This window comes from Vigna radiata, chromosome 4 (assembly GCF_000741045.1).
Source record: "Vigna radiata var. radiata cultivar VC1973A chromosome 4, Vradiata_ver6, whole genome shotgun sequence".
NCBI classification, from domain to species: domain Eukaryota; kingdom Viridiplantae; phylum Streptophyta; class Magnoliopsida; order Fabales; family Fabaceae; genus Vigna; species Vigna radiata.
The window spans coordinates 15,384,445-15,408,800 of NC_028354.1; the positions used below are offsets into that span (position 1 = coordinate 15,384,445).

The window sequence follows — 24,356 nt, forward strand, 5'->3', positions numbered from 1 at the left end:
AAGATATATTTAATTTATATAAATTTAGACTAAAATGCTCATATGTATATATACAAATTTCCAAGAATTATCTTTGTTAGTAGTCCTTTTTTATTCATAAAAATTGAACATACAAAAGTTTATAAAACTTACGCCTTCTATTCAACCGACTGAACTAGACTTCCTTAATCCTTGGATGAGAGTTATCATTTTCGATGAAAAATTCCATTCAAAGTAGTAGCAATGTTCTACTATAACATGGAACAACTTCTAAATCAATATTATTGATTATCTTGCTCGACAATGGAACAATCTTAATTAATTCATTAATTGCAAGGGTGCAGTTGAAAATTATGTATATTAGATACTGAAAATTCTAAAAGAAACGAAATATTAAGACAATAAAATGGTAAAAACTAAATATTGACCAAAATTATTTAATAAAACCAACAGGGAAAATTATGTAAGGAAGAATATGATTCAAAAAATATCAAACATGCATTGTTGAAATTCATCGAATCTTATAAATCTATAGCAAAATGTATACTAGCTTGTCTAAATATTAGAAAACGTTATAATATGAATACCATTTTTTGCCTTTCCAAAAGCATGTAACAAGAACAAAACACATTTATTATCCAACACTATAATTGTTGTATAATACTTGTTAGGATAAAGATGATTGATAGCAGAATCTATATGCAAGACAAGCGAAAATTCATCCATTAACATGATAAATCAAGAAGTCATCGTGTTGCCTCGCCTCTTTAAGTTTGAAAAACATCTAAAAACTACAAATTATGGTTTGGACAAGTTTGCCCCTCAATGAGCTCTTATTGGAAATTAATGTCAACACAACCCATCCACTATCTGATTATACAAATACAAATTTTAATAAAACATCCTTCATTGCGATTATCAAGAACAACCTGAGAGAAATCGTGATAAATTCTCTGGTCATTGCATGGTGAACATAATCTGCCAAAATCTCTTCTATCCCAGCTTTTAAGTGCCAGAACACAAAGAAATTTGCCAAGAGCAATGAATAGGTGTTTGGGTATAATAAAACAAGAGAGGCAACTGCAGTAGCTTTAAGGAGCTGCTCCCTCTTTGTCTTCGCTTCTTTCCCTAATCCACTCTTTCGTTCCTTGCTATACATGCCAACCAATAGAGAGGGAAATGGGAATCAACTAAACCATCTATACAAAATACCACCTTAGATAAAAACGGGAAATTCATGCAAGTTACAAGTGTTTTCAAGTATCACTCATTATCAAAAGGATGACTCAAACATCCATGCCAATGTACCCTTTAAACCATGAATAGGCTAAACCAACAATAAGGAATAGATAAGCGCAACTATTATAGAGCAGTCCTCCTATATTTATTATATACCTATCCCCAATCTTGAAAACCATGAATTTAAAATAAAATAAAATAAACCTTCTCAAGGAATGGGAGTAGCAAACAAACATATGATCCAAAATTATTTTATATATTGGATGTTTGTATCACAGTTATCATCTCAAATTCCTGTTTAACACATACTATGCCTATGCTCTGAAATGAGAAGGTGATACAACTTTTGGTAACAACATCAAGCTATCTAATATTGTTCAAAGTAACAAAAAATCAGAATACTTTCCAATAATCAACAATATGATCACCAGAATCTAGTGTAGCAGTGGCCACTGTAATCAGTTTCTTGCCAATCCCCAACACAAAAAAAAAAATTAACACTTTATAATAAAGAGTATGAAATTTAATGAAGTTTTAGATGTTAAACTTCTTTGATAATATTTAGGTAAACAAAGTATACGCGTCCTTTCATTTATACTCTGCATTATATGGAAAGTACACTCCTACAGTATCTTTACACTATCCCAATAGAACAAGAACCAATTTGCATTAGACTAGTAATAATTTCATTTCAAGTCTACATACACGATAAAATGGAAGAATCAACCATGTATGATGGAGCTCAAAGATTCAACAGCCAGGTACACTTAAAGATGGAGATGTGCGTCAGAGAAAAGAGAAATGATTAACATTGGTAATTCTAAAATTGCCTAGTTCCGTGGATAATTCTGAAAACTTCCTGAACTTTTTATCAAGAAAAGGTAGAGGAAGATTTTATTGATTTTGATGGTAACTTAGTAGAAGTGAAGAAGTGATGAGTGCATGGATGAGGAGGATCTTAAATAGTCTTAAATAAATAAATGCATGTTTTAAGATTATAGTTGTACTTTTTATTGAAAAATTTTAGAAATTATAATTTAGTTTCAATTCATGTGTAAAATAGGTGCAAATAGTAATTTTGTAATTGAACCTATTAAATCCAACAAGTTAGGAGAGTGTAAGCATTAAAAAGTAAAAAAAGTAACCAACAAGTTGAAGCCCATCAAGCCCAATCAAGCATCATAAATCTCGGCCAAAATATATCAAAAGTCAAAGCACAGAAGTCAAGGAGCAAAGGTGGCAAGGAGTGCATGCTTCAAAGAACCAAGAGAAGCATTACCAAGCATGGAAACCATATGCTAGGTTTTGGCCACTAGGAGAATTTCTTTGTTTTGTTTTAATTTAAATTTTCCCCTCCAAAAAAATTTGTAAGCCAATACTATAAGGCCACATGTTTAGATGTTCATTTTATTTGCATAGAATTTAGGCTGCATTTAGGAGTGCATTTGTGACACTTTTGGCTATAAATAGCCCTACATTCTCTTTACACGCAACTTTTAATATAATTGAATTTGAAAGAGATTTTCTAGAGAATTTTAGGAGCTCTTTGAAAGATTCGGGTCTTATCATGAATTTATAGGTTCAAGTTACGACTTCATTCAACACTTATCTTGAAGTTGTTTCAAGTGGCGTGACAACTTCCATGAATTCATAGGTTTCTTTCTTCCACTTTCTCTTTTCTTTCTTCATATTTCGCTCTCCTCCTAACTCTATGTGTGTGCTCATCTTCTCTTCTTAAAAGGAAGCTTTCAAACTTGAATAATCCTATGGGTTAATCTCGTAGTCAGTGACAAACTCCTAAGGATTCTATTTATATCTTCTCTTTACTGTTTACTTGTTCTTATTATTGTGTTGATGTTCTTGTTCCACTCTTAAATGCATGTTTCCACACTTAAATAATCTTTATGGATTACATTCATGTTCAGTGGTGAGCATCCTTGGGTTTGTTGTTCTAAAATTCATAAAAACATAAACGAATTTAAGTTCCGCATCTTAAATCAAGTTAATTCAAGTTAGACTCTCAGTAAGAAGCCATTTAAATAACAAATTGTTGAAATTGGAAAAATTTTGAAGTTTAGGCAGTCAATATCCCATAGACAACAATGCTTATCTTCTAAAAGGTCATTCTATAATGTTGGCACTAAAAAGGGAATTCTGCTTAGACTATACGTTCAACAAAGAAAACCTTTTGGCGAAAGAAAAGAGCATCAAATCGGATGGTAAGCAATTGCTAATGGTATGCATTGCAAGTGAATGGCGTATCTACAATCACTTTTTGATCCAACAGGGAAAACTTAATTAATATGTAGGATAAAGTCGTTGTATTTGTTTAGAGCATAGTGGCTTTTGTTTTGAGTTTTAGTATTGTTGGAGATACCACATTGTCTAGGATTAAGACCAATTTATAATATATAACCGAAATGTAAAACTTACCTTACAAACCAATTTTGTGAAAATGAATTAGACTTAAGCTCACTTCCTAATATAATATCAGACATTCAAAGTCTATCCTACTCATGTTCTTTGAGACTCTTATGCCACCATTATCAGACTCCTATTAGACTATCCATAAATGTCTAATCCCATGCTTGAAATGTTCATTCCAGATTCCATATCGATCTGTTGTATAAGAATGAGTTAAGCTTAAACTCACTTCCCAATAAGTAATAAATTATCCATTTTGTTGCGGATATTTTGTGGAGGGAGTTTCCTAGTAGAGTTATGGCCTTTGGGACATTTGTCTTTTCTACTAGGGTTGCGTTTGTCTAGTAATTTCTTAGGAATTTGGGTCTTTTGTTTCCCAAGACCTTTTTGTTTGTTTGGAGGAACTTGAAGTTGAGAGAAAATGAAAACTCTTATATTTGGATTAACTTAATTCTGATACAACTTACTACTGTATATATAGAAGACAGTAGTTCTGAAAGGTAAAGGGNGGGAAGCCCCTAAAAAAACCCTAACAAATATATTAATAATAAAATAAAGACATTATACTTCAACACTCCCCCTCAAGCTGGAGATCATATGCACCAAGCTTGGAACATATAAATTGAATTCTAGGCCCTCTTAGAGATTTCGTCAGAATGTCTGCGAGTTGTTCATTAGAGTTAATAAACTCAATAACTAGATCCTTTGACAATAACTTCTCTCTGATAAAATGACAATCAATCTCTATGTGTTTTGTTCTTTCATGAAACACTGATTGGAGGCAATGTGAAGGCCAACTTGATTGTCACAGTACAACTTCATCTGCTTATTTTCACAAAATTTCAACTCTTGAAGGAGTTGTCTAATCCAAACAAGTTCACATGTAGTTAGAGCCATAGATCGATACTCAGCTTCAGTACTAGATCAAGCAACAACACTTTGTTTCTTACTTTTCCAAGATACAAGGTTCCCTCCAAGTAAAACACAATATCCCGAGGTAGATCTTCTATCAATTGGACAACCAGCCCAATCTGCATCACGATATCCCTCAACACGAGTGCTTCCCTTGTCCTCATACAACAATCCTTGTCCTGGGTTCCCTTTTTACATATCTGAGAATGTGAATCACTCCATTCCAATGATCAACATGTGGATTTTGCATAAATTGACTCAACTCCCACCAGATAAGAAAGATCAGGTCTTGTTATGGTAAGATAGATGAGTTTTCCAACAAGCCTTCTATATCTCTCTGGGTCTGAGAAAAGTTCACCTTGGTCTTTCATTAACTTTTGATTTGAGTCCATAGGACAATCAATGGGTTTGCAATTTGTCTGGCATGTTTCCTCCAAAATATCAAGAGCATATTTTCTTTGTGAAATGATGACACCTTCCTTTGATTGTGCCACTTCAATACCAAGAAAATATTTTAGCCGACCCAAATCTTTGGTTTGAAAGTGGTTGAACAAATGATTCTTTAATTGAGCAATTCCAATGATGTCATTTCCTGTGATGACAATATCATCAACATAGACCATAAGATAAACACATTTATCAGGAGAAGAGTGACTATAAAATACTGAATGATCCGCCTAACATCGTTTCAATCCAAAATTCTGCACAACCCGACTAAATTTACCAAACCAAGCTCGAGGTGATTGCTTCAAACCATAGAAGGAACGATGTAATTTACAAACTAACCCAGACCCTCCCTGAGCAACAAACCCTAATAAAGGCATTTTTAATGTCCAACTGGTAAAGGGGCCAATGACGAATGACAACCATAGAAAGCAAAATACGAACAGTACTGGTTTTAGCCATAGGAGAAAAGGTATCACAATAGTCAAGGCCATAGACTTGAGTGTATCCCTTAGCTACCAGACGAGCTTTGAGACGATCAACTGCATCAGTAGGACCAACCTTAATAGCATAGACCCATCTATAACCAACAGGCTTCTTACCAAGAGGAAGAGGAACAAGGTCCCAAGTGCCATTGTGTTCAAGTGCCTGCATTTCATCAATCATGGCTTGTCACCATCCAGGATGACCAAGTGCCTCATGAACATTATTAGGAACCTTAATGGAAGATAAGAACAGAGGAGAAATATGGAGGAGACAAACGATGATAACTCAAAAAATTATAAACAGGATAAGGATTACGAGTAGAGCAAATACCTTTCCGGAGGGCAATAGGCCAATTATTATTTGAGTCAAGAGAGGGTAAAGAGGATGAAGGATCCATGGTTTGGGAATCTAATGGAGGAGGATCTGAGTCTTGAGGATCTTCAGTGTTTGGAGTTTGAGATTGTATCTGACACTGATATGTGAGAAGAAGAGGAGGAACAATGTCATTTGCAGTTTGAGTTTGAGGTAAAGATGCAGGAGTAACCAAGGGATCACATGATGGTAGAGGAAGCATTTGTTGAACAAATGAACGATCCTCCATGGAGGAAAAGAAAAAAGGTATATCTTCAAAGAATGTGACATCAGCAGACATATAATACCTCTTGGTTGAGGGAGAATAACATTTATACCCTTTCTAAAGGCGAGAGTATCCTAAAAAGACACACTTAATAGCTTTTGCGGAGAGTTTATCAAGACCTGGAGAAACATTATGAACAAAACAAGTACACCCAAATATACGAGGAGAGACATGGTAAAGAGGGTCATTTGGAAAAATGATAGAGTGAGGGACTTTATTTTCAAGAGAGGAAGAAGGCATCATATTGATTAGAAAACAGGCAGTAAGGACTGCATCACCCCAATGATGAACAGGAACATTAGTATTCAACATTAGGGAGCGTGCAGTTTCAATGAGATGTCTATTCTTTCTCTCTTAATGCTATTTTGTTGTGGAGTGTGGGGACATGTTGATTGGTGTAAAATTCCTTGGGAAGATAAAAATGAAGAAAATGCTGCAGAAAAGTATTCCTTAGCATTATCACTTCTGAGGATTTTAATTGTCTTCCCAAATTGGTTCTTAATTTCATTAAAAAAAGACACAAATATTGCCAAAAGTTAAGATCTCTCTTTCATTAAATAAACCCAAGTACATCAAGAAAATTCGTCAATGAAGGTTACAAAATAATTAAAACCAAAAGAAGTAACACGACTTGGTCCCCAAATATCAGAGTGGATAGTTGAAAAGGCAAAATTACAACGCGTCTCAGGCTTTTTAGGATAGGAAGATCTAACATGTTTTCCTAACTGACAAGGCTCACAATCTAAGACTTGAATGTGTTTGAGACTTGAAACCATCATCTTCAACTTGGATAAGCTTGGGTGGCCCAACCGATCATGCAAAAGTTTTGGGGATGAAGTTGCAAAACAGGAAACTGAGGAGTTAGGTTTCAAGAAATAAAGTTCTCGTGACTCATGTCCTTCTCCAATCAGACGACCTGTACCATGTTCCTCTATAACAAAGAAATTAGTAGAAAAGGTTACAGAACAATTTAAGGAACGAGTCAATCGACTCAAAGAGATTAAATTGTAAGGACAATGAGGAATATACAAAACAGAATTCAATTTTAGTGAAAGAGATAGGGAAACTGTGCCAATCCCCTGAGATGCAACTTTGGATCTATTGGCAACAGAGATAGGGAAACAGAATTCAATGAGGAGTTTTCGGAGAGGACATGGAAGAAAATGAAGGGATGTTACCAGAAATATGATCTGAGACACCTGAGTCAAGAATCCATGGACTATGACCTTCCACAGATTGAGAGATGCAGGCAGTTGACACATTTGGCATTAAGGAGGATTGACCAAGATTAGAAGATTTTTCAGACTTGTACCTCAAAAACTCTTGGTACTCTTCATCAGAAATTTTAGATTCTGAATTATCAGATTTAGATACATGAGCAGCTTTGTTTGGAAAGTCATGCAAGGAATAACATTTATCTTGGGTATGACCCATTCTCTTACAATATGAGCATTGAGGACGTCCACTTCGACCACCACGTCCTCCTCGATTGCTCCTACCTCCTCTTCCTCGCGGTGTCACCATAGCTGATCTTTCAATAACATCACTTAAATTCTCTTCCTTTACCAACGTAGGTACCCAAAGGAGTTGAGTAACTAAGCCATTCATTGAAGGGATTTGATCACCAGCTAAAACTTGATCACGTACATGAGCAAAATCAGAGTGTAAACTTTTCAATATTAGGACCATGTAAAACTTGTCAAGCTTTTTGTTGAATTTTCTAATGAGTCAGCTACAAAGAAGTTCTTTAACTCTTCTACCGCAGCCCGAGCTTTTGCAACATGAGAAACCATGTCATGGTTGACTTGTTTGAGAGAAGTTGCTCTTTGGGTTGCATCAAAAAGACGTTGTACATCAGTAGCAAAAATATCTTGGGCCCTTTTCTAAAAAGAGGAGCATGTCTTATAAGGTCTCAAGGTATCTAGAACCTCTTGCTCAACTGATTGCCACAAAACAGCACATAATTGAAAGTCTAATTTCTGCCACTGAGATTTTTCTTCTTCTGGGACCATAGAAATATCTTGTTCAAGGTGATTATGGTGTCCTTGACCAAGAAACCATAACTCCACAACAGAGGACCATGATAAATAATTTTTCCAATTTAGTTTTGCAGATGTAATGATAGGGGTAGCAGATAAAGAGGAATTACTTCCAGTAGAAGAAGCCATTTTAAAACATAGAGAAGAAATAGGAGTTAGGGTTCCAAAAAAAATGTAAGGAGAAAACCCTAGGTATGAGCCCAAGCCAACAAAACAGAGAAACAAGAACCAAAACACACTCCAGAAGCTCCGACAAGACGTTCTGTGGCGACGCGGTGAAGCTCAGACCATGGAAAGGCAGCGCGTGCAGAACATGCGGCCGAGACTGGCCGGAAAGAAGCGGCACGTGACGGCTGGTGCGGAGGTTTCAGAGGACGGGACCACTAGGGTTGGGTTGCGCTTCTCAAGGCGCACCTAACCGTTGACTTCACCGAAGAAAGGGACGGCGGACGGCGGTGGACAGTGGAGCGAACGGCAGAAATGACAAGGAGACGATGCCACCAACAATAGAGGAAGAAGACAAAGAGTCTGACTCTTGATACCAACTTGAAATTGAGAGAAAATGAAAACTCTTATATTTGGATTAACTTAATTCTGATACAACTTACTACTGTATATATAGAAGACAGTAGTTCTGAAAGGTAAAGGGTGGGAAGCCCCTAAAAAAACCCCAACAAATATATTAATAATAAAATAAAGACATTATACTTCAACAGAGGATATCTAATGCTCTTTTTTCATTTTTCCCCTTCCCGTCTAACAATATTTCTTGGTAATATAATAAATGTAATGAATGGTTCAACATACAATCAAAAATCAATAATTATAGCTATAAAAATATCAAAAGAATCAATACAATGATTATGATTAACAGGATTGTAATCATAATCAATTTTACCAGCAAACAAGATTGGCAAAAGAAAATAGAGGAGAGCATAAATGCAATGGAAATGGCAGGCTTAATTACTGTCTCAAGCTTTGAAGTTATCTTCTTCGATCAAAGAAAAGGGAGTATTGTAATGAGCTACTTTAGAATTAGTTTATCCCTTTTGTTGCAGGTGTTCTGTAAAGGGAGTTTCCTGGGAGAATACTGCAGCATTTACACTGGTTTAATTTTGTGTTTCCTCCCAGGGCCATATTTGAATTGTGGTTTCCTAGGAACTGTTACCATTTGTTTTTCTAGAGCTTTTAGGTTTTCTTTGGAATTCCTTATCCACTTTTGTATTTTCCCCTTCCCATTGAATACTTTCTATGTAAAATAAATGACAAAATCTACTAGATGTAAAATTGAACTTAAAAATTTCTAGATATACATGGCTTAATATAATGTTCAAGCTCATCAATGTAATAGTGGCTGATGCTTATGAGATTGAAAGTATGATCAATTGTACCATCAAATGCACCAACTAACCTTTTGATATCATCCGCCGTAGTAGCAACTGTAGCATAACCAGCTACAGAGCGAGGCTGAACCTGGGAGTCATTGGTCAAATAAATGAACTAGACTTTAGCATTTAGCATTAGCAGCATTAAATAGAATTCATTCCATTCAGCTTTTAATACTAGTGATGAAATTTTACTTGATCAAATCATACCATATGACCCTTTGAGAAACTGAACATAGTAAGTGTCATGAAAATTCGTCACTTCCTATTTGACTCAGTAAAAAATTTTGTATATTACACACATGAATGAATACGTGTAATTCATATTACCAACATTCTACAATGATATATGTTTTTACTTTTTCACCAATTCCCATGAAGAAAAAAATTCAAGAAGCCGTGATCTCTTAAATTCTAAAACGAGAAAGGAATTTGAAAGAATACTCTTGAACTAATGTTTGATAATCTCACCTTTGTTTGTCACTCAACCACTTAATGCGTGTACTATATTTAGCTATTAATTGTTTTGCCTCCATTCTTCTTCAATGAAAACTTCTCAAACATTGATATAACTAATAACTGGGTTTTGTATGACTTCTGCTTAAGTTGTTTTACTTATTTCTAGTTTTATATTGCTTATATCAAACACTATACATCATCTATTTGAAATTTTGAAGAAAATTTTCACCATAACTGAATCTTACAACATGATTCAAAAGTATGATTCATGACTCAAACAATAACTCGGCAATTCATGACTTGAATCTAGATTTGATAATTTACTTGAGCTAGTATATACGTAAATAAATAAATAAGAATGCCCCTCTGGTTGAGTATAATATGTTTTATCATGACAAATAACTTGTTAGTCTCCAAGTATACATAACAACAAATACATGAGAAAATTTCAGAATATAAAAGAAAACTGATATTATCTTCAAAATATTACAAAGCATTAGAACTTCTTTTAGTTCATTTCCTATACCATCTTTCTTAGAAATGATAGGTGAACCAATCGAAAAAATTTATTAAATTTTTTTTCCCTACAAGAGAAGGAAAAGGTGTAGTACAATATCAAGCGCACCCTATTGTGAATACTGGAGACAAGTAGTTGGCATTAATAAGTCAAGTTGTATCTTAAAGGTGTGAAAAAGTCCCGAGAATGTTTTCTCCACACATAATGGCCAAAAAAGGCCTCTCCTTCACAAGAAAGCCTCTATAAGTTCATTCAATTGACAATATTCTAAATTGCCTTTCCCTTATTTAAGTTAGTGGAATATGTACATATGTGCAAACAACACGAGTACACCACAGGGCACATCAACAATTAATCAGACAGAAAATTCCAAAGCAGTATTAACAAAATTGAATAAAATGTCACTCAAGGTCAGTATTCAATAAGCTATATAAGAATGCTAGAGAGAACAAAAAAACTTAACACTTCCTTCACCGGGGCGATGGTGTTTGAGAACCTAAAATTATTCACATAATCAAACGCTATTTTAGACAACAAACATCAATGAATCACTTCAATACCAATTCCCAAAGCATTTCTTAGTTACCTCGTGAGCGCATCCTGGATGCAAAATATCCACGTCCAACGCAGTGAAAATGCAAAAGGAGAATTCGTTAGAAACTAAAACCACACATCAAATAGACTCACCAAAGCAAAACGCGAAAAATTATATAACCTCGGTTTCCGTCGAGATTCCCGACTCTAACCTGCAACACAAGTAAGAAAGTTACGAGGAGCCTAAAACCATCACCGAAGTGTACATCGCGACGAAACGACGCGGATAATAATATGTGAGAAAGGATCGCAACGTTGTGTATAATAAGCAACGGTGTGAGAAAACGGAGGAACTTACGTCAGATCCGGATAAAGAGATTCCGCGGGACTGAGTTGCGAACCACGGAGCGGTGAGGAGGTTACGTAGAGTGGAAGGGGCGGGGATCGGTGGAGACGGTGGCGGCGGAGGGGGGGGAGTGGAGGTGGCGGAGGATGCGTGAGCAACGAAATTGGAAGAGATTCTGAAGAGAGGCTTGGAATTGTAGAGCCTCTTGGTGAGTCTGAACGACAGAGATTGCATTTTGGGATTTGGGTTTTCTGTGAAGTGTGAGGAACTATGAAGGATCCGCACTTCCTACTCACACAAGGAAGATCGCCTGAAAAAGGAGAATCTTAAGGTTTGATGACCTACCAGTTAGGAGGACACCTGTTTTTATTTAACTTAATCATTACTGTTAAATATTAATTAATTTATCTAATAATATTAAACATTAATAATATGAAAGCTGTAAAATTTCAATAATAGGAAGTTCATAATCAAACCCAAATTCATGCAGTCGTATTAATAGAAAACTCATTGGATTGAATTTTAAAATTTTTTATTTTTCTAATTTATTTTAATGTTAAAAATTATGCTATTTAATTTGGTATTTTTAAGAATTTTATTGTAAATATTAATTCTATTATAAGGACAATGATTTAAAATTTTAACTACGAAATCACCTTCTTTGAATTTTATTTATTATTTTATTACATGTTACTATTTTATTATATAAAATATTTTAATGTAATTAGATTTATTTTATACATTAAATCCTGGATGATACTCATAAAATAGATCATCTCGTTTAAAACAATTTCAACTGAGAGTTAAATTTTGTAAATTAGTAATAATTAAACATTTTCTGTTAAGGGGTAAGAAACAATGTTAAGATCTACTGAGCTATAATACTTTTTGGAAGACGTGTCATTTTTTATTAATTGCGATGGAAATCCATTTAGGACATTCCATTCAAATGAGTACCAACTCAAGTTAAGGCAAAAAAAGGGAAGTTAAAGAAGGACTTTTAAAGACTTTCTTAAATTTTTCTTTAAAGTCTTAGAAGTATTTTTTATTAAAACAAATTATGTTGTTATTTTGTAGGGTCCAATAAAGACTAGGACACCATGGACTTGGGTCCAAGACCAATAACTAAAGTCCAACAACCCAACCTAAGGAGAAGGGTAAAAGATACATTCCCACAAAGGGAGGGGGTGAATTTATCAAATATGGAGTTGCCCCAAGAAGAATGCACATGGTTGACTCACGGATTGGAGAAATGACGTGGATTGCAGCATGAGAATTGCCTCTTCCAAGCGTGGGATCTGCTCCTCCATGTGCAAGCTGCTTCTAACCGAAATGTATTTGGTTTTGGGGGGAAATGGGTCAGATTAAATGCTCCTCATCATCTATAAATAGGAGGGCCAACATCTTGTAGAAACCACTTTTGAGCTTAGTGAAATGCTGCAGAAATTATTTTCCAGCCCTATTGCTCTTAAGTCACTTGTTCTCTTCACTTTCTTTACCCTTTCCTCTAGCTTCCTTCCATCATAGGAGGGTCTTCTGAGCTGAGAGGATCAATTACACACTCATTCCATCACCAAACACCAAATTCCATTCACTTACATTCAATTCCGCTGCACTTCTCTGCATCATGGATTGCTTGCTGATTGGAACCAGATCTCAAGGTCTTCTACCCATAGCAAGTCTCCATCAAATTGGCTTATGTGTTTTATGATGATAATTTACATGTTGAGTAAATTATGATCTGCAACTTCTCAAAAAGGGTTCTGATGCAAAGGAAATTCTTGCGTCGCGTGGACATGAAGAAGGTTTTCTGGTGGTTGTTGGTTATCACAATGGCACATTACATAACTGGGTTTTGTGGTCATTTCCTTTTTGCAGGTTGAAGAAGCTAATAGAGACAGAGCGTGAGAATTTCATACTAGAGTTCCGTTTTTTCTGTAGGTTAGAGCGCGATTTGGGTTTTGTTGGTGATTAACGGCGAGGTTGATGGTTTTGCGGTGAGGAGCTTGCGAACTTGCAAGTTAGGGTTTCAATTTGCGACTCTTTGGGTTTTTCTATATGGGTTATGATTGCAGGTGTGTGATCATGGAACTGGATGCTCCATGGTCGTTGCAGTTGCGCAATTTGGGTGGCACGATTCTCGTGATTTGGTTTCTACAGTTTTGTAAAGAAGATGATTCACGGTGGAAGAGAAATGAAGACACAAGACCGTGGTAGCGCTTCGCTAGTTCGCGTCTTGGTTGTGATTTGAGGCTTTTCGCAATTTGAGTTTTCTACTTTTCAAATCTTCATGGAGGCGCGATCATGGTGCAGAGGTGGAACTCGCGATTTCTTCAATTAGAGTTTGGTCACGGTGGCCTGTTGTGTGTGATGAAGTTGATGGGTGCGCGACCCGTGAAAGATGTTGCTCACAGTAGTGATTGGAACAAACATGGTGGAGTTGCGGTGGCCCGATGGAGATGACAACAACACCATTTTTGCAGTGCACAATGAAGAAAATGAGTGCTTAGGGTGTTATTAATTGCACGTCATAATTTAAATTCTATTTCCATATAATAAAATAATCCAAATAAGCATGTCTAATATACACCACATCAGCAAGTCTTGACGTTGTCTGTTACCACTTAACGGAAAAGGCTTAATTGTTACTAATTTACAAAATTTAAGACCCAATTGAGACCATTTTAAACAAGAGGGTCGAATTGAGATTCCTAAATAAATTGAGGATCATTCGAGGGTTTAAACCCATATAAAATATATTATGTTTTCGTAATGTAAATTGGATTGACTAAACATTAGCCATTCAATTTACCAAATGTGTCTTGTGAACTAATAACTAAATTGATTTTTACAACATGAAAATGTATATTAAATTAGTAGTTTTAAACTTGTTGCAATGGTCAGGAGTGATACCTAAGTGCTAGAACAAATTTTGACCACCAAAACCTCCCAAAAAGTGGTACAACTTACACAAAATAAAGCACATATTGGTGATTTTGAAAGTGAAATCTTGTTTTAGCTATACTTAACCACTTATGACCAATTCAACACCTTAGTTATCACAAATGAACTTGTTTGGCTCAAAATAATGCAAGAAAACAAAAGACATATTTGAAACTAAAACTTCATTATCAAACAATAAACTATGCAACAATCATTCATAAGTAAGGTGAGAAATAAACAAAGATCAAAGCATGAGACATAAGTTAAGCGCTGAGAAATAAAAAAAGTGGTCCCTTACTATTAAAAACAATAAATATAGATACATCATTCAAGTGGTCCCTATGAAATTAAATTAAATAAACTTTACTAAACTATACATGTGGTACTACATGACAAAAGAGGTCCACAATAATTGTACCCACTGCTAAGTTGTTCCCTAAATGGGTCACATTAACTACAAAAAAACATTAAATATATCGCATGGCTTGGCCAAAAGGTGTGTTGGTATTAGAGACCCTAAAACTTGTGCAATCATGCCTTTTGTAGATGTTCTTGTTGTTGTTCTACCCCCTTCGTTACTTGGTGCAACAGTGGATCTTCTTCCTGCTTTTGTTGTTGATGCAAATCTCCCTCCACTCGCACTTGCATTTGTGGTTTGTCAATGGAGTAAGTAATTAAATTCAACATTGTGCAATTAACAAAAGTTGAAAATAACACAATACTAAGTTGTACCTTTCTGGTTTTCTTTCCCTTTCTACAGTTTCTAACATTATGTCCATATTGATTACAGTTGCTACAATTCATAACAATATTTTTCTTTGACAACTTTGTATGACTAACATATTGATCGACTTTCCTTCTTCTTAGCTTTTTAGGCCTCCTGGGTGTCTTTTATAAGTGGGTGGATGTAGTGCTGCATAATTACTTCTAGATCACATTTATTGTCCATTGATTGGATAATTTAAGACCCATAACAACTTTCATAAGCATGTTTCTTGTAATGTGGATGAACATAATCTTCAGGGTTCTCTAATTTATAATGAATGGCAACCACAACATGTCTGCAAGGTATTCCCACTAAATCCCAAAAGTAACAACTACATGTATGGTTACTTAGGTCAACTACAAACTTGTCCATTGTAAACCTATGAATGACCTTAAACCTTGCATTTCATGCCCACACAATTATCCAATTCCCACTTTTTTCAACTTTCCTATCAAGCCTTTTTCTTGGTTTAAGCATAACACTTCCCGGATATGTCTTTACTTTTTCTCTTAGTGTTGCAAACGTACTCATAATGTTTGACCTAATCCTTTCCATCATAATAATGATGGGTTTGTCTCTTGCCAGTATTGTACTATTAAATGACTGAAACAAATTATTGATCAAAACATCACATCTAGGATATGTAAGACCCTAAAACTTTTAGAGCATAAATATAATATTGTATTTTGGTCTATCTTTAAGATCAAGGGAAAGTCATGTTTGTAGCCCCATTAATGATAGCTCCTTATGGAGTTAATGATTTTGTGCTCTAATTTTGCTGAATAAATAAATTAATATTTTTTTTTATTAATTTACTGTTTAATGTATATAGTGTGGTTTGTATTTCATATATGTTTTTGTGTGTACTAATTAAATGAAAATTTGTAGTATAATGGTTAAGATTTTGTGTCTTTATTTCAATGGAAAAATCGAAACTTTACTATGGAGCTTAAGTTAAAAATTGTTTGTTTGGCTGTTATATTTTAAATATTCATCGTGGGACCACGTAACTCATTTTAAAATTTGGGTAACAACATAAATAAAATATCAAAGGTCAGTTTTGAATAACTTTCCCGAAAAGAAAGGCAACAAGGTGCGATTAAATAGGAGTTATTGGATTTGTGGGTTTTTAAGGTAGAGGGGGCTCTGGGAAATTGCAAAGATGGGATACAAACTTGGAAAGGAGATAGAAAAAGTGGTGTACGCACTGTGAGATACTGACTGGAAAAATCAAAAGAGTGTTTTGGAGTTTTGCTTGGAGGCAAGAAGTTAACTCGGGTTGAGAACCTTGGGCAAAGAAAGAAAGCTAGGATTTATCTAAGGTAAGGGAAGCTAACTCCTTGATGTATTGATTGATCATGATGCATGTGATTATATTGTGAGATTCTTGGGTTGTATGTGGTTTCACCAATGAGGTGGTACTTTCATAATATATTTTTTTTTTTATGTTTCATAAGCTATCTCTATACTATGGTTCCACGGTCACGAGTTAAGATATACTTAAAGTTGATATTGTGGCGTTGGGTTGTATGATGATTATAGAGGTTGGAGTTTTAGATGGTAGGAATAATTGGTATGTGTTAAATACATTACTATAAGCAATGCAGTGTGAGGATTATCTGGTTCTCTGGGTGCATGAACGAAAGTTTTTGCGGGAAGACGTGGTATTATGCAGGACAAGGGTAAAGGAATTGGAGTTTTATATATTAATTATGACTAAAGTAAAAGATGGGTTTATGTTTTTGGTTGGAGCAGGAATGAGGGTGTTGGGATTTCTAGAGGCTTAGTTTATACCTAGAGGTTTCTAGACGATTTAAATCAGTTAGTGTGGTTTTGAAAGGATAACAACTAATGGGTAGATGTGGTTTGATGAAAACTGAGAACGACGTAGGGTAAAACATTGTTTAGCTGGTCTTTTAAATTAGGATAGAAGCAGTAGAAAGCTATTGTAGGAGGGTCAAGAGCTATGTTATCCGTAGGGAACAAGAACAAACAATTGGAAGAATAATATGGGTGTTTAAGGTGGTGTAAACATATATTAGGTATATTAGGTAATTTACATACTACTTTATAGTTTCTAAACCTTGGAGAGTGTGGGCAAGAGGTTGTGGGTATTAAATAATCCAATTTGACTGTGGGATAGTGTAGAAGCAGTACATAAATTGTAGGCTCTTACATAAAATAAATAAATAAATGACATGTAAGGGAGAATAAATTGTGTCAGGAGGATATGATGATAATCTTGTTGTATAATTTGAGTTTTTATAGAAATAAAGTTAGTGCTTACCTTTTTCGTGATTATAACCTTAAGGTTGTGTTCGTTTGTAGGGATTTGAGGGAGATGATTTGCAAGAGATGATTTGAATGGATTTAAGTGTAATTTTTTGTTGTTTTTTTAGTGGATTTGTGGGTAATTGGGAGTGGATTTGGAAATAAAGTTTAGTGTAGGATTTGATTGATGTGACAGATTTAAAAAATTTGTTTAATTGGTAGACATTGAAGATTACCAAAATGTCCCTAGTTATTAAAGTAATATAAAATGGTAATTGTTAATGTTATATTTAAATGTAAAAATGTTTATAAAGAAAAAAAAAATAAAAAATAATTTTTAAAATTTAAAAAATTTAATAAATTGAAATATTTTTTAATAAGTTTAGCTATTTAGTAAATTGAAATAATTTTCTTTATAAGAGAGAAAAAATATAAAAAATAATTTTGAAAATAAAATAATATTGTATTTAAGTAAAATAAATAATTATGTGATATTTAATTATTGTTATTAATAGGATATTTAATTAAGTAAAAATAAAATCATGTATTTAGTTATTATATATTTTATTTCTTTAATTAATTATTCACTTAATTCTAATAAATGAAATATTAATTAATAATAGCATTGAAGAGCTATTATCATGTTGATTTTCTGTCATTGAAGAGCTTCATGTCAGCAAGCAAGTTGTATTTTCACCATGAAGCTTCGAAGCTTGGAAATGCTCCAACGCTGGAACCGAATACTGTGCTTGGGAAATGAAGAAGCTTGGAATCGAATACGATGGCTGCAACCGAATACAGCACCGAACAAACCTTCGTCTTCTTCTCCATGGCAGACATCTCCCTCCTTTCCCTCCTCCCTTTCTCCACTGCACTTTCTGTCTGGGTCTCTATGCTGGCATTCTCCTCAACCCGAAGCCACCATGGGGGATCTACACATTTGACAGCGACGAAGGAAGATGATAATCACATCACCCATGCACGAAGCTTGACACACTTCTGCTAACCCACTTGTTGCGATGGAGCAAGGAAAGAAGTTATGGCGAACGATTGACTACAATTGGAAAGAAGACAGAGCTGTCATCCAAAGAACTGGATACGAAGAAAAACGTCTCCTAGATCCGGATACGCAAAACCTGTATTTGGATACCCTTCCTTTGAAAAATCATGGAAAACGTGGATCCAGATACGCGAAACCTATATCCGTATACGCTTGCTTCGCAAATTCATGAAAACCTTATCCGGATACGCTTTTAACTCGATCTGAATACATCTGCTTCAACCTTCGTCTTCTTCATCCGCTTGCGTCGTCATCATCAATCGCCTTCTTCCTCATGCCCTCTCTTCGTCTTCACTAGAACCGCACGTCTTCAACCTGCAACAACGAGATAAATGTGTGCGAGAAACATTACCTCACGAAGATCTCCACAGTTGCTACTCTCCACAACTGCTAGAGGGGCATACAGGACTTTTCATTATAAATCATCGCAAATCTTTGCAAAACTGCGAGATGCTAAAAAGTGGACAATCTCACAAATCCCTCCTTTTCCCCTCTTTTCTTTCTTCGCAAATCAGCGCATGCGAACACAACAAATCAACGCAAATCCATCCTCGCTGATTCTCGCATACAGTAAATCAGCCCAAACGAACACAAGCTAAATCTGATAAAGATTTTGTGGCACTAAATATATAGTAGATAAAGTTTACTATTGTAGTTTTATTGTAGATTTTTTTAAGAATCTTCCTGAGGTAAATAGAATCTTATGAATTGAAATAAAGGTGTAAGTTGGATAAATTGGAGAGAAAATATATAATATTTTTATGGGTTATGATTGGTTGATGATAGGAAAAGTGATATATAAATATATATATATATATATATATATATATATATATATATATATATATATATAAGTTTCAAATGTACGGAGATTTTTTTTATGAATCCGTGAAGCGTAAAGTTTTTTGGTATATTAGGTACATTTTGCATAATGTATATATGTTATCATCTTCGTATTGTGCATTGAATACTACGCATTGGGCATGACGTGAGTTTTGATATTGGATATATAAATGGTTTATTTTTATCCGTTTTGGAGCTGTTATGTCTTGGTTGTTTTAGAATTGTGGTTTCGAAAATTGGGAAACTTGTTCATGAATTTCTATTGGTTGTTGCGGTAGGAAATTTTTAGAACAGATTGACAATGAAGGTTGGTTATGCTGTTAACTGTGATTCCGAGCTTTATTATCTAGTACGAGTTCATGTGATGAATTTTTTTTTTATATTGCAATAACATGTACATTGTATCCTGTTGAGTACTTTGTATGTTCTTTGCTCTTCGTCTATAAGAAACGGTAGAAGAGACAAGGTTCGACTGTCCTGTTTTGGTGAGCAGGTGTCCTGTTTTGGTGAACAGGTTTCGTACGATAGAATACTAGGGAACAACGTGTGCCTTATTGGATTGGTTGTGTTGTGGTGGATACTTGATTGAATGTGCTATGTTATAATATTACTTTGATGACTACCAACTTATGTTGATATTTTATTACATGATGAATATGGTAGCTCACCCTTATTGTTTGTGTATGTGAATGCGATGATTGTATAACTCGTGTTGTTACACGGGAGCAAACGTTATTACAGATGTTCTGGTTGATGACTAGAGCGGCAATTAATTGGGGAGAAACTGGGAAAGATTTATTTTGTTTTTCTTTCAAACATTTTCAACTTATTTGATTTATTGAGTTTGATGTTACAAGTTTGTAATAAATGTTTTTTTTTATTTGGATGTTATGGACTAAGATTTATTTCCCAATATAAAATTTATAGGGATGTTCCTGTAAGTTTTTTTGCTTAGAGCAAAATGACCTGTTATTAACTTGTGACGTAATAAAAAAAATGGGATGTTACAAGATAACTACTGAATGCATGTTTACACCAAGATTTTGTTGGAATTGAAAGTAACCAATTATAAGCATCAATATTAATATTCTTCAACTCACCCATTTTTTTTTCATTTCTGATAAAATGTTTCCTTCTTAGCCATCATTATAAGGTCTCTAATGATAACTCCTCCACCAAATTTCTTCTTGTAATTGTTGTACAAATGCCTTAAACAAAATTTGTGCTCCTCCCTATTCAAAATCTCGTCGAACATTATCATTAATCCCTACAAAGAAGATTAACCTTTTGTTAAATAATCAAAATTATATGGAATTAAATTAGGTAATAAAACTTGAAAATTAATATTTTGTTCATTCGAAATAAATACCCAGCGTTGATAATCTATGTCCCAAATATCAGCCATCAATAATGTTAAAAACCAGCTCCATGTGTCTTTACATTCATTTTCGACCACAACAAAAGCTAGTGGAAAGGTCATTAGGGTCTCTGCCCACTGCCACTAACAATTGACCACCATATCTTGTCTTTAGATGACAACCATATACTCCAATGAAGGGTCTACAACTACCTAAGAAACCCTCTTTACAGCCCTTTAAACACATGTAAAATGACTCAAACCTTTGTGGCAAAGTGGGTTGGGGTTGATTGACCTTAATCTGGAAGGTTGGTTCCAGCCTTAACTCTTAATAATTTAGTCACATAATCATATAGACGACCATATTGTCATTCTCCATCTCCATATTAAAGAATCCATTTCAAGTTGCTTTGTTTTCCCAGCTTTCTAGAGAGTTATTCCAACACTACATGACTTCTTAATTTCATCAATGATTTGGTTCATTGTCATGTTACCCACATTTATAAATATGCCTACCAATACTTGTGCAATACACTGCTTGCACTTTTGTTTCCAAAAACCATTCCACATTTTTTACGCCCAACCAGAGTCTTCACCCTAAATGTATGGTTGTTTACTACCTTGCTAGCCATACTTAAAAAACCACATTTTTTTTACACACATCCCCAACTCTCTTATGATCATTCTTGACAAATTGAACTTCTTTTCCATTTAAACGCCATGCTCCATTAGCACGGTCTTAAAATCTTTCAATGAATGAAACTCCATCCTCAATTTAAATTTAAAGGTCTTATCATATCATCTACTCTATACTTTGGAAACTTCTCCTTATTCAAACTCACATCGTCATCACTATCTACATCAGAAGACAATTAATTAGTTTTGTATTATTCATTTATGTCATGGTCTCCAACTTCTTCATTAATATAAATGACCCTTCATCAACATTTCTTATTCTCCTCATCGTTTTTTTTATTCTACTCCACTTATCCAATACAAGATTAATATTTCTACAATCATGTACCACCGTTTCATTCTCCATCCTGAACCCATCATCATCATTTGTCATTCTTTCTTCATCACTCTCATCCACTTTATTAATAATAATAATAATAATAATAATAATAATAATAAATATAATAATAATAATAATAATAACAATAATAATAATAATAATAATAATAATAATAATAATAATAATGTAATCGATTTTGTTATCATAAATTCGATTCTCATTTCACAAATATCATTGATAATTTAATAATTTTTGTTACATGTAAAGAAAATCAACCTGAATTTCTATTTAAGCGTTGAATTCTACCCATCCTATATTATTTTTTTCTGTCGCAAAAATCTCTTCAAATATGTTAAAACGATCTAGCACAAGGAGTGCAAATCCAACCACCTAATATTCTTCACGACCATATCATTCTATGTTATAAATTTCACTTTTATATTCAAAAGAAACTCAATGTTGAGCTGGCGTCTCATGACTGGCTGTTAGATGGCAGAGTATCGAGTTGCGTGCACACGCATAACTGGAATTCCTTTTCTACCCTTGCAAGTTGTAACTTATAAAACCACCACTAGGGTTGCATCTTCACTCCTTGGAATTACTCTATATTTTAAGCACGCCAATCCTGATAATAAAGTCTCTCTATCACACTTTTCACTCTTCTCTTTCTGTCTATCTCAGCGCCCTCTCTCTCTCTCTCTCTCTCTCTCCTTCTCTATCTTCCCCTTTTCAGGATTCAACTCCGAAACTATCCATGGCCAATCGCTGGCTCAGACCCGAGGTGCGTTCTGATCCATCATGGGGCGATTTTATTCCACTATTTTAGTTTTAGGGTTTCACCGATTTGATGTTTCTTTTCAGGTGTATCCGCTGTTCGCCGCTGTTGGTGCTGCTATTGGGATCTGTGGGTTTCAACTGGCTCGTAATATCTTGATCAACCCTGAAGTCAGGTCTATCTCAATTTCTTTCTGTTTTTAAATTGATTTCTTTTCTTTCAGTTATAGGTTTTGGTCTTTCAATTTAGGATAAATTATATATATATTTTTTTCCTGTTATGCGATTTGGTCCTTCTATTTTTAGTGTCATTTTTTTTTGCGGTTTTAGTTTCAGGTTTTTAATTTTGGTTCAATGCTCAATTTTGCAGATGTTTTATTTGTTTTGTTTTGGTCTGATTAAATCCTGGACCTGACATAAAATTGTGGTCTTGTTAGGATACGTAGACTTAAATCGGAGAAAACATTGCGAAGACCAAAATCATGGACTGGGATTACATATTGGCCTTAAAATTATTGAATTTAATCTTATGTAGTTAGGGTTTTTTCTAGTTTGGATGGGATCGTCTGAATTATTTGTGATTTGGGATAGTTTGTGAACTGTTTAGTTTTTAAAATATTTTATGTGCTTATATTTTAAAGGGTTTTCAAAATATCACTTTCCATAAAGATAAAAGGGTGAGGGAAAGATGAAAAACAGGACAGGAGGGAAGGTGATGATTATAGATAAATTTTCTTCCTTTGACTAGTCTTGTCAAATATAAGCTGAAGAATCAGGATGATTCTTGACTCGATTCAATCAGTTTAGAATGTTTTGGGAAATAAGTACTTTTTTTAATTATGTTTTAAATAGTTAATATGCAATTTGGTCCTTGAAAGTGTCACTATATATATTTTGTCTTTGTAAGTGGTGGTATATACAATTTAGTCCCGGATTACTCAGTCTTGTTTAGCATTCTCATAGACTAATTAGCTCTCGAAAGTGTAAATATGCTGTGCATGTTGCTCTGTTAATGTGTTAATTTTGCTTACACTTTATTCACGTGGTGGTTATATATTTGTGATTAAAGGATTCAAAGGACTAAATGTGATTTTAGGACTTAATTTTGCACATGTTGTAACACATGGACACTTTTGGGGACAGAATAAATACGCTATCGTTTTCAAAGATCAAACTGTGTATTAATTATTTTTGAAATAAGTGGAATCAATCCCAATGGAAAGCTTGAATGAACAGCCTCTGTTAGAAAAGTCAATTAATTTTTATCATGCACTGAATCATTCATCACCATAAGAGTTGTTTCTGTTAGTTAATTTAATCAATCGGTATCAGTGTTTCACTTATTAATAATGGATGGTTGTTTTGTTCTTGTAATTTATTTAGGGTGAACAAGGAGGGAAGGAAGGCCGGAGTGTTGGAGAACTTTGCCGAGGGAGAGAAGTATACCGAGCATTCCCTGAGGAAGTATGTGCGCAACAGATCTCCAGAGATTATGCCCTCCCTCAACAGCTTCTTTGCTGACCCAAGTCGCAACTAAGTTGCTTTGAATAAACAAAGTTTAACGTGAGATGTGAATTCTATTATGTTAAAGACAGTTCTATATCATGCATTAGACAAAAAAATGTGATTGCTTTCTCTGGCCGTACAGTGAGTTTGCTGTGCTTGAGAATAATGATATTGGTTTCGATGCATTAATGTTTGCTGTCCTTTTATTGCCATAATGGTGTCTAACTTTTGCTGCTGAAGTATGGGGTGAAACTGGTTTTGAAAATAAAATAGGGCATAGTATTCCCTTTCCTAGGCACATAACGTGGGAGCCACAAATTGCTCTTGTTGAACGGGTTTGCAAACACACCCCAGGCTCGTGGGTTTCTATCTATTAACACCTTAATCAGTCCTTTAAAATTAGGCCTTGTGTTTTTAATT

At 34.5% G+C, this 24,356-nt stretch overlaps 2 protein-coding genes across 2 annotated transcripts; one reads left to right on the top strand and one right to left on the bottom strand.

Annotated features, from left to right (window-relative positions):
• Positions 1-679: 679 nt before the first annotated feature.
• LOC106759311 (succinate dehydrogenase subunit 4, mitochondrial) lies at positions 680-11,745 on the bottom strand. Its single transcript, XM_014642428.2, has 5 exons — positions 11,414-11,745; positions 11,237-11,267; positions 11,108-11,121; positions 9,572-9,633; positions 680-1,130 (listed from the first exon to the last, which is right to left on the bottom strand). Exons 1-5 carry the CDS (start codon positions 11,633-11,635, stop codon positions 854-856), a joined length of 606 nt encoding a protein of 201 aa, XP_014497914.1. The 5' UTR covers positions 11,636-11,745; the 3' UTR covers positions 680-853.
• A 10,502-nt stretch (positions 11,746-22,247) lies between these two features.
• On the top strand, positions 22,248-24,148 carry LOC106758125. The gene is made up of 3 exons (XM_014641055.2): positions 22,248-22,437; positions 22,518-22,606; positions 23,814-24,148. The coding sequence occupies exons 1-3, from the start codon at positions 22,411-22,413 to the stop codon at positions 23,965-23,967; spliced, it is 270 nt and encodes an 89-aa protein (XP_014496541.1). The 5' UTR covers positions 22,248-22,410; the 3' UTR covers positions 23,968-24,148.
• The last annotated feature ends 208 nt before the right edge of the window (positions 24,149-24,356 follow it).